At 37.5% G+C, this 12078-nt stretch overlaps 1 protein-coding gene across 1 annotated transcript in view; it reads right to left on the minus strand.

Moving 5' to 3' along the window:
* COL9A1 (collagen type IX alpha 1 chain) overlaps positions 1 to 12078 on the minus strand; it is a 124814-nt gene that overhangs the window by 29725 nt on the left and 83011 nt on the right. The window contains exons 28-30 of the mRNA XM_069070718.1: positions 3788 to 3841; positions 3099 to 3170; positions 504 to 539 (exon numbers count right to left, since the gene is read on the minus strand). Of these exons, the coding sequence (XP_068926819.1) occupies positions 504 to 539; positions 3099 to 3170; positions 3788 to 3841 (162 nt within the window). The remainder of the gene's footprint in view (positions 1 to 503; positions 540 to 3098; positions 3171 to 3787; positions 3842 to 12078) is intronic.

A 12078-nucleotide genomic window follows, 5' to 3' on the forward strand; every position in this document is an offset into this window, starting at 1 on the left:
CCCTCCAGGGGCTTACACAGTCTAGTTGGAAGTGAGGCCAGCCCTAATCAGGCAACAGCTTCAGGGAGAATCCAAAAAGTTTGACCTGAATTTCATTTGTACTTCTGGGTTAATCATTAGAATCCTTAGTTTATTCATTGGGAAGTCTTTGAAGGAATGTTCTTCCCAATGGATGAGGAACCTAGGGAAAAAATTCAATTTATCTAGCTGATGGCTTCAGCGTGATTCAGTGAGATTTCAGAATGTTAAAACAACCAAAGGCAAGACAATTTGGAGGATACAGGCAGAGAGGTACTTTTTCAGAAAAAAAGTCATGTGCAGGCCAAAGGAAGAGTCATGATTAACAGTAGACTGTGTAGCGAGGGACAAAAATCAAACAATTTTCACATGGGCAAAGAAGCCACTTTTTTAAAGCCACATCCAAATAACTTCACAGTGGCAACTGTAACTTACCACATAGAGCATTCAATGAAACATCACAAGGATCAAATTATAAGACTTACTTGTTCTCCTTTTGGACCAGGCTCACCAACTGAACCCTATAATAAAGACATTGTGATATTGTCTCAGAACTAGGAACTTAAGAAGTAGTGTCGTTTTGAAAAAAAAATAAGATGAAAGTACAATAGAAATATAAATTAACCAAATCCCCATACCCATACTAATGGAGAAAGGTAAGAAATAATACCTCCCTATCATCAATATAGGGCCAGATGACAAAGTCAATTCACTGTAACAGTCATTAACATTAAACGTATACTAATATGTCTACTACATATAAGGCAGCAAGTGCTGGGCATTTTAAAAAGCAAAATGAAAACATTCTCTGCCTTCAAGAAGTTTGTATTCTACTAAGTGGGGTAGAATATAATTTGTACATAGGGGTATGCTAGAGTCAAATTGAACCAGTTTGACAGCCCATTGTTCAATATTCAAGGTGAACATTTACACCTTGGAAATCAACAAAGAATTACAAAGCAGATCTTGATTTATTGTTTTGTTCATTTTCTAGATTTAAGAAATGGAGAACAAGGTAGCTATGCTAATTTTTGTTTAGAGAAATGGTTGCATTCCCCTGCTTGCCATTGTAATAAATAAAATACAAGAGAAATTAAGAGAAAAGAGGACACCTCACAGGGAAGGCTTCTCACAGGAAATGGCTTTCTAAGCTGAACTTGACAGAAGACAAGGATTCTAAGAGACAGAGATAAGGAAGGGGTTCATTCTAAGCATTAAGGAATAGCTTGTGAAAATGCAAAGAGGTGGGAAATAGAATGTCAAGGTCCAAAAATAGATAATACTTTATAGACAGAACAGAAAATTTGAATAAAGTTGCATAGTATGAACCAAGGCCAGAAAGGTAGATGGGAGTCAGATTGTAGAGTGCCTAGGAAAGTATACAGTTTATCCCATTACCAGTGGGGAGCCACTGAAAGTTTTTGAGTAGGAGAATGCCTTGGTCAGACCTTTGCCTTGGGAACATTGTTTTGGCAGCTATAGAGAAAATGGACTTAAAACATGATAGACTGGAATCCCAGAGATGAGTAAGAAAACTAACAGAGGTAGCGAAGGCCCTGAGATCATTATTAGAGAAGGAAACTATCAGGAACAAATCATCCTGAGGCGGCAACATAGGATAGTGGCAAAGGCATTAAAGATTGGAGGTCAATGAGAAGAGTCAAAAGATGTAAGTGTAAAGGCCTTCTCTGCCACTTAATATTTATGAAACCATAACCTCTCTGAATTTCAGTATCTTCATCTAATAGATGAAGGGGTTAGACTAGATATCATCTCTAAGATTTCTTCTTGCTCTGAATTCGAATAATATCTGAAGGACAGACAGACTTGGGCAGCTAGGTGGTGCAGTGCATAGAGAGTTGGGCCTGGAGTCAAGAAGACTCCTCTACCTGAGGTGAAATCTGATGCTTTCTAGCTGTGTGACCCTGGGCAAGTCACTTGATCCTATATGCCTCAGTTTCCTCATCTGTAAAATGAGCTGCAGAAGGAAATGGCAAACCACTCCAGTGTCTTTGCCAAAAATAAATAAATAATAAATAAAAAGAATTGGACATAACTGAAAATCGACTAAACAAAGACAGATTTAGAATTCAGTGGAACAAAAGACTACCAAATTCTTCTGCCTCTTGGAATCCCTATTTCCTTTCAAAGCTCAACTCAATTGCTACCTCCTCCAGTAGGCTTTTGTTAATCCCCTGGACCCCCTCACAAAAAACGAATGTTGCATGTGTGTGTATATATACTCATGTGTGAATATATACACATGTATACATATAAAACATATCTGTATATATAAGCATATGCAATATGTGTGTTTGTGTATGTATATATTCATATTTATACACTTATATGTGTACATGTATTTTCTCTCCAATTAAATGTGAACTTCAGGGGGGAAAGAACTGTTTTCATTTCTCCCTTTGTGTCCCCCATATCCAGCACGATATGCTGGCCACAGAATAAATGTGTGTTTAAGTGAATTGAATGGAAAGTGAGAGAGACAGTAAGGAATAATGGAAAGAACATATCAGGAGACCTGGATTTCAGTGCCAGCTTTGATAATGACTAGCTATTTGAGCTGAGGAAAATCACTTGACCCCCTGGGCCTTGGTTTCTCGATTTGTAAAGGAGAGAGATGGAGCTAGCACTCCATGATCCCAAAGGTCCTTTCACTTCTAATGATCTGTGAATTGATGATCATAAAGGGAATTTCCTTTCTCAACCCATAGTTCTCTTCTCTTTGGACAATAAACAATTACCATCTGGAGATATTTTTTTCATACTTTCCTAAATTTAAAGGTCATATAATCCAACTCCCTCATTTTGCACTAAGGAAAAAAAAGCCTAGACAGATGAACCTTGCTTTCCAGAGGCTACTCTCTTGCCACTGCACCACATTACATTATAGTAAAGAGATTTTCTGTTTTGTAAGTGACTGAACTACATTCTAGAGAAATTCTCCATTTCACAAAACCATCCTCCTATTTAGTCAATGGGGCCTCTGTATAACCATTTGTCAGCTTATGAAATGCAGTAAATGTCCAATGACAATGTAACCTCTTTGCCATCTGAATTCTTACCCTGTCACCTTTCAATCCAGGGAGTCCAGGGGGACCGGGAAGACCTGGAAGACCTGGGCTGCCAAGAGTACCCTGTAAATCATCAAGCACAAAAAACCAAAAACCAATGGAACCCGCCAAGTCAATATGCCGCGTAGCTGGCTTGCCATTTCCTGAAGTAAATACAAGCCAGGTATCTAACTTTCCTCTTATAAGCAGCCCGTCCTTCATGGGTTTTTTTCCCTCCTGAGATCACCAACTCCCATGGTTTACATTCCTCTACAACAGTGGGCTCTTTCAGCTTAGGCTTCTGCAAGGCAATACCCCCTCTTGCTGGGTAAATAAGCAGTGTAGACATTTTAAAAGACAGTATTCATGCATTAGGCTCCTGAATTCCAGGAACGACCACAACCCAAATGTGGCACCCAATGTTTCCCACCATTTCAGAACGCATGTCACAGTCTGCAGCTATTAACATGTCCCCCCCACATGTGGCCTAGAAGGCATTTTCAGTTGTGCTGTTTCAAATATTACTACCCTTCATTTCCAGGCATTCACAAAGTAATGAAAACAAAATGTGGTTTATCACTGACTTCTCCTATATTGTTTTCCTTTCTGTATGTTATTCACCCCCCTCTCTTTCTCCCATAATAGCATGAATTAGAGAAAGTAAATAAGAACAGCTAAGGAATTAAAAAGGTGTCACTTACCAGTTTACCTGGTGAGCCTGGAGGACCACTGGGTCCTAATTCTCCTCTGCTACCCTGTAAAGAGGTAAATGTAATTAATCATCATGAAAAAGCCCTTTTTTCAAGTTCAAGTGCTTCATGAAGATATAAACAAAATAACATTCAACTAAAAACCATTTTTATTAAAAATTGCAGTCATCACAATAGCATCTCCACTTTTAGATCATTAATGTAAAGGGAGAGACCATATCAGTTCAATTCAATCCAATTCAATTCAACAAACATTTAACAAACACAATGACAAAAACAAAACAATGGTTTCCCTCTGGGATCTTAAATTCTATTACAAGAAGAAAAAAATGTGTTCAAAGATTAGTCTTTAAAAAAAAAGAACAGATTTGTGATTTCATCAGACTGGGGACTCCTGGCAAAGAATTTCCTCTACCACAGAGGTCTCTCCTAGAGACACAGATAAGAAAATATAAAAATAGAAACAAAGGTTATACACAGAGTAATTGAGGGAGAGGGAGGCAGCTCTAATAAGAGGTGGAAATAGGGAGAAATTAACTGTCACATTACCTAAAATACCCAAGTCAGCCAGTAGTGAGAAACTTTTTTGATAAATACAAATAGACAAAAGATCCTAATATGGGATTTCCCTCCATTGAAGCCAATTTTCAACCTCTCTAAGACTTAGTAGAGAAAAAGCAGAGTTGCCTAAAGTGCATAGAAATTAAGTTATTTACCCAGAGTCATTCTATTAAGCATCAGAAGCAGGAGTAAGTGAATACTCCAACTATTTGTTGACTATAATGATATAAACTCTAGAAGAAATATCTTAGAATAGTCCTATGTGTAGGTCAGCTAGATGCCCAGTGGATACAGCGCTGGGCCTGGAGTCTAGAAGACTTGAGTTCAAATGTAACTTCACTTACTGGGTGTGTGACCCTGGGCAAATCACTTAACCCTCTTTGTCTCAGTTTCCTCATCTTTGAAATGAGCAGGAGAAGGAAACAACCAAACAATAACAAATGTCCTATGTGTATATATGAATAAATATGTATGTGAGCGAGTGCATATATATATATGTACATTCATACATACATGTTCAATCATCTATCACAGACATATGAACAGAGACTAGGGATTTAAAAAGTATTTAAAAACCAATATCTAACAACAAACCTGAAGCTCAAAATGGTAGTGCAAAAAAAAAGTGTAAAAAAAAAAGAACCTTACAGTCAAAAGATTTTGTCTTTATATTTCTTTGTAAACTCTAAAATACACAATGGGTAGAGATGTATAGAATGAAATGCAGCTTTTTTTCTGCTGATTATTTTTGTTCCATTTAAAAAAAATTAATGATGTAAGAACACTTTGGAAACTACAAGAAAGAGAATACTGTGCTTTCATTCTGCAAAATAACATCTGATTCAAGCCTGAAAGTTCTTTGAGAGCAGAGACCACATTGAACCAAGTTTCCCCAGGTGGTACAGCAATGCTATGCATTCTGGAGGTAGTCAAAAAAATGCCTTATTTTATTACTAAGATGAAAGAGAACATGGCATATGGGTAGAGAGCTAACTTTGAAGTTTGAAATTCCTGGGTTCAGAAAGTCCTGCCTCTGAAATATACTGGCTGTGTGACTGGCCAGGTCACTTAACCTCTCTCTAAGATTTAAAGTTTTGAAAAGATTCAAACCTCCATTGGTAGAGAAATTTGCTCAACAGTGAAATTAGGGGTCCTGTTTTAAAAAGAAATCCCTCTACACAGTTAACTATGTTAAACACTGAAATAATTGCATTCCATATCAAAGATATTTTTTCTTTACCTTATTTTCTGGGGAGTTTTTTAGTCTGTTTTCTTTCACAGTATGACTTACATGGAAATGTATTTTGTATGATTACACATATAAAATTGCTTGCCTTCATAGTGTGAGGGGGAGTGAATGGAGGGAGAGTATTTGGAACTCTAGAACTTAAAAAAAAGAATATTAAAATTGTTTTTACATGTAATTGGGAAAAATAAAATATTAAATTAAAAAAAAGAAATAATTGCATTCCTTATAAATCTAACATGGAGGGGGGAGTAACTATTCCTTTTTTGTATTTCACAATATTTATAACTGTACCTAATAGCATCATTCTACTCTTCCTTACGAAGTAGACATCTGCCTGTATCTTGAACTATATTTCAGGGAAACAAACCACAAAAAAAAACCTTTAAGCAACATTTAAAGTTTAGAACATTTCTAAAATCCCATAAAAACTCCTTACTGAGCTGCAATAGGCCCCAGATACATAATATAATTTCAACATCAGATACACTGATATCTCAGGGACAAATAGTTTCATGAGCATTGTTTTCAGCTGGAATCAAATGCCCTAATTTTTATTAAAACAACACTTCCAGTAAAAAAAAAAAAGTAACTGAATATCTGGAGAGTTTCCTACTCAAATCCTGCCCACATGCCCAACTATATTCTCAACTACCTATTCTGCCTGGTCTGAAAGAGGTTTACAGGAGGGGCGGCTAGGTGGTGCAGTGAATAGAGCGCCGGCCCTGGAGTCAAGAGGAACTGAGTTCAAATCCAGCCTCAGACACATGACACAATTACTAGCTGTGTGACTTTGGGCAAGTCACTTAACCCTAATTGTCCGCCAAAAGGCAAAAAAAAAAAGGTTTATGGGAGCGGGGGGTCTATCATTAGCTTGGGCCATTTCTACTTTGGAAATCACTCTGGGAGGCCTGCACCACAGGTATGTGACTCTAAATGAAGAATTGGCCAATAAAAATGAGATATTTCCTACATGAAGACAATGAATTTCAAGATTATGTCCCATTTCAATGACTAGGTCTCACACTTCAAAGTTCAAGACTTCTTTTCTCCAGGACAACTGCTATGGTGACTAGTTCAAATAATCCTCTGGCCCAATTGTGGCTTAAGTCCTAAATAACATCATGCTAAAGTGATCTTAACTAAAAAAAAAAAATTGCAATACAAAGGTGTAAAATATAATTTACAACACAAGAAAGTGAAAGTTCATTGCCTGGGGTATACTATGAAGCACTGACTTCTGAAGGATTGAACTCCCTCACTTTCTTATCATAAATAGAAGTGAATGATTATAGCATTCATTTTTTCCTCTTCCACTCATAAACAAAGTGGGTTGTTTTTATTTTTTCAAAAATGCAACTAGGTAAATGTTTTGTGGGCCTCCATTTCTTTAAGGAGTTATTACGATGAAAATCCAAATATTTTCTCTGACCTTGAAATCTCATTCCCTCTTCTTTCAATCGATCAGTCAGCCAATATGCTAGGCGCTGTCCTAATTACTAAGTAAATTTAAAAAAAGTAAAAATAGTACCTGTCCTCAAAGAGCTTAGATTTAAATGGCAGAAACAACCTGTAAATAAATAGGTACAAAAAATACATATAGAATAGATAGAAGGCAAGTAGGGGTGCCAAGAAAGGCCTACTGCCGAAGACAGACTTTGAGCTGAGTACTGAAGGAATATAGGGTAGAGGTGTGGAGAAAGAACATTCGAGAAATGGGGAACAACCTATGAAAAGGCAAAGAAATGGGAGATGGAGTGCCATGTGTGAGGAACAGCAAGAAGACCATTGTTACTAGATCTAGCCTCTGTATAAGAGAATAAAGAGTAAAAAAGACAGGACAGGTAGGATGGGGATGGGTTTTGAAGGTCTTTAAAATACAGAGGATTTTATATTTGGACCTGGAGGTAATAGGGAGCCACTATAGTTTACTAACTAGAGGTTGAACTGCTCAGACCGAGATTTTAGGAAAATTGCCTGCACCTGAGTAGACGATAGACTAAAGCAGGGAGAAACTTAAGTAAAGGAGGTCAATCAGGAAACCATTGCAAGAGTCCAGGTGAGAGGTGATGAGGATATGAACAAGGATGGTAGCTTTGTCCGTCCAGAGAAGAGGAGAGACAGCAATGATGAGACTTGGCAACATATTGGATGTCTAGGGAGGGAGGGAGAGACAGAAAAAGAGACAGAGAGGGTGGGGAAGAAAGGGACGGAGGAAGAGAGAGAGAATAACAATGAGATTGGGAACCTGAGTGACTAGGAGGATGGTTATGCCCTCAATAGCAATAAAAGAGTTTGCAAGAGAGGCAGTCTTGAGGAGTGGGAAAGACAATGAGTTCTGTTAGGGCACTCTTGAATTCAAGATGCTTATGGAACAAAGAGTTTAAAATGTCCAAAGGGCATTTGATGATGTAGGACTGAAGCTCAGAAAAGAGACTAGGGTTATTTTTATATATATGTAGCTCTGAGAGTCATCTAGAAGCAATAATTGGAGAACTCATAAGCTAATGAGATCACCAGATAAGAAAATATAGGTAAAAAAAAAGAGAAGGCAGCCCAGAACAGAGCCTTGATGAGCCCAGTTAACAAACCTTATAAAGATCAGTAGACCTTAAGTAATCCATGCCCTACTCAGTGCCCCACAAATAGTCAACCGTCACTATTGTGTCTGGAACTTGGACAGACACAAATACATGCACGAGAATTAATTAAAGGAACTGTGGCTATTTAGCTTGTGGAAGAGAAGACAGGTAGAGAAAATGATAGCTGTCATCAAGAATTTGCTGTAACATGATGAGACATTAGATTTTTTTTTTCTGCTTAACCCTATAGGGCACAACTAGTAGCAATAAGGGGAAGTTTAGAAGACCTGAAACTTAAGCTTCACGTGAAAAATTTCCTGGTGGTTAAAACTATCCAAAAATGGAATGGGCTGCCTCAGGAGGCAATGGGTTCTCTCCTTGGATGGCTTCAAGTAAAAGCTGGAGGACCATGTGATGGGTACAATGTAAAGGGAATTCTTTTGAGATATGTGCTGGACCAGATGGTCACCGAGGTCCCTCTCATCTTTAAAATTCAGTAACCCAAAGGTAAGATCCATTAATTTAGGGTTGTTTGTCCCTCTGTTTATGCAGAATGGAGATTCTTAACCTATTTTGTGTCATGAACCCCTGGGGCAAAGTGGTAAAGCCTAAAGACTCCTTGGAATAATTATTTTATAAGCATGAAATAAAATACAAAGGAAACCAGTGATATTTGCAATACAGTTATAAAAATTTTTAAACAAGTTCATGGATCCCAGATCAAGAACCCCTTTTTCAGAAGATGATTTTAGAGACTGTTAGACTTCTCCCTTTTTTTAATTCCATCCTATAAGTCCTTGGCTAACCCTTTGGCAAATCTGCAGCAACATACTCACAAAAAAAAAAGAAATAAAATATTTACTTATGAAACAATGACACAACAAAAATAAAGATGTTGCTATGGGTTGTAGGAGTGGGCTATTCTGGGGCCAGGTCTTACAATTTCTGAAAATAATCCGATTTTCTCTCTCTCTAAGGTCTGCTATTTCACTATATGAACTAATGAAAGGATATTAGCATGAGTGACAGGGATACTAAACAGTAATCAGTGCAAGCACAGATTAAGCTAAACAAATTCCATGAGAAGAGTAATTAACTATGACACTGATGACAGGAACCGCAATGACAGAGCAGTTAATTAAAAGACAGAAGCTGCTACACATCAGTGAGCTGGGGCGATAACAATATTCTCAGAAACCCCAGGTTGGGGGTCAGAAGTTAATATTTTTCTTCCAAATTATATCCATTCCTATTTCTCCCAAAGGAATCAACCCATTACTGAAAAGGCACTGGAGTTTCAATTTGGGATTCAAAGCTAGAAAGGACCTCAAAGGTCATGTAGTCCAATCCCCTCTTTTGACACCTGAGGAAAATGAGGCTCAATAATCTTAAGTGATTTAATAGAGACAAAACTTTGAGTGGAAACAAAACTCAAACCTAGGTCCCCAGACTCCCCAAAATCTCGGGGTTTTTCCACTCTATTAATAGCCCAGAACCAACCTCCAATAGAAAGAATAGAGACTAAGGCAGAACCTTAACACAATGAGAATGTCATGATGAAGGAATCTTAAAATCAAGCTAGCTCGAGTCTCTTCCCATATTTAGGAAACATTTTTATAGTCATCACTTCTGGTGTCCTTTCCCCAAAGTTTAGGGTTGAGAATTATTCAAGTTGTATAATCCTGTGTGAAAGGTACATTTCCTGTTGGAATAAGCCTCTTTTTGCAGCCTTGTGCAGTGTAAGGACAAGTAAATTATTTGAAAGCAAGGACTACTTTTTTTTTCCTTTTCATTCCCTGTGCCTAGCAAAGTATTAGTAATGTAACAGGTGCTTAGTAAATGTAGTCCTAGTTAGCACAGTGCCTGGCATATAGTGTTTAATAAATGCTTGTTGTTGTCTGTTCTTTGTTTTCAAAGAAGATTATCACAGATGACGTCTTGACTTGCATGTGAATCGGATTTAAGTAAGGCAGAGTGCTTCAAAGTTGTCAGCCTCACTCTCCCTTCCAGTCAACGGAAGTCAAGTAGCAAGAAAAAAGCCAAGACACAATAAATGCTTATTGACTTGAGAGAAAGAAAAGCTGCAAGCAACTATACAGGGCTCCCCTTTCCACCTCATTGTGCACTTTCTAACTTTCTAATGCATTACCAAGTAATGCATTTAAGAACCAATCAAGGCATCATCACAGTTTTTTGGAGAAGAGTAACCTGTATCTATGCAATTTTGTTCGTTATAAGACACTATTTCAGCTTCATTTCCATGATTGGTAAGGCTGTGTTATCACTATTAGATAGTAAATGGTCCCTGAGAAATGAACAGTCTTGCTCAATTTAAGCCTGCTAAACATGCCTTGGCGAGCACAGATATGGGCCCTGCTGTAAGTCTTGAGTCTATCTAAGGGAACCACTAAAGCATTCAATCAAAATCAGCTTCATCTCCTTTAAGATCATCCATCACTGAACAGACTGAGCAGGTATCTTTCTTAATAAATCAGGACCAGTTGTTCGTTCAAGAAATCCATGTAGATAGAGGTCACATGGAACAAGACAGCTGTTTTTAAATAACAACCACTTATCTCAGGGTAGAGTTGCTGAACCTTCATTTAATAATGTGCCTGTTTTTAAATGGATCTCTATCACTGCCACAGAATCATGGGAAAGGCATGTTCATTGACTTCCATTGTGGTTGCTGAGGTTGTTTTATAAAATCCCCCTAACTTTCTATTGAAGAGTCCTTCATTCTTGGGATCAAAGAGAATAGGCGCATATATTTTAGAACTAGAAGGGACCTTAGAGGCCACTGTGTCCAGACCACTCCCTTTGCAGATGAGGGAGTTGAGGCTCAGAGAGGTTAAATGATTTTCCCTGGATCATATGGCTAGATGCAATTTGATCCCAAGTCTTTTTGTTTCTAATTCCAGTTATCTGCACACTGCCCCAGAAGTGTAAAATGCAAGTGTGGCCAGAACCAGATTAAAATATAATTGGGAAATATTTTCTACAAAATAAATAAAAACACAATTTGTTATTATTGTTGTTCAGTCAGGTCTGACTCTTCATGACCCCATTTGGGATTTTCTTGGCAAAGATATTGGAGTAGTTTGCCATTTCACTCTCTAACCCATTTAACAGATGAGGAAACTCAAGGCTAAGTGATTTGCCCAGGGTAACACAGCTAGTAAGTATCAGAGGCCAGATTTGAACCCAAGAAGAGTCTTCCTGACTTCAGGTCCTGTATTCTATACACTATGCTACTTAGCTACCTTTAGAATATAGCTGCCCAATAGATAATGTTAACATTTTTTTTAACTCAATAAGTGGCCCATAGATATCCTTAATTAATGGTTAGCAGCTTTAATGGTTTAGTGGCCCCTCTTTCTATTTGAGTCTGATACCACTGCCATATACCGTGCTTCTGGGATAGCTGGTTGGTGTTTACCTAGTTTGAAAAAAAAACTCAGTTATTGAAAAATGTAAAAACATCTACAAATGCAACCACAGCTTTAAAATCTTGCTGATGTAAGATGTAGCAGGAAATCACTTTACATAATCTATATCATATGCTATACATTAAATGCTTCTCTCCAGCAAAAGAAATACCAATTAACCCAGAAAGTCAGCTATAGATCAATGCTTTTATAAACCCATTTTATGGGATTAAAAGTACAGTTTGACTAATTATTTTACATTACCATTGTAAGGACTTATTTAGTCCTGATTTAATTATAACTTTTGTGTGTGTCACAAGGATATAAAAGACCAATTCAATTTTATAGTCCTATTATAGACTGTTCTCTACTAAAGTCCTACTCTAACATTTTTTCATGGCACAGAGGTGACCTTGAGTTCCTGAAAGATGAGCTGGTGAAGTTTAAACTATAACAGGTCCTATG

This window comes from Petaurus breviceps, unplaced genomic scaffold, assembly GCF_028583685.1.
Source record: "Petaurus breviceps papuanus isolate PSGF00001 unplaced genomic scaffold, PetGlider_PUasm1.0 90822, whole genome shotgun sequence".
Classification (NCBI taxonomy): domain Eukaryota; kingdom Metazoa; phylum Chordata; class Mammalia; order Diprotodontia; family Petauridae; genus Petaurus; species Petaurus breviceps.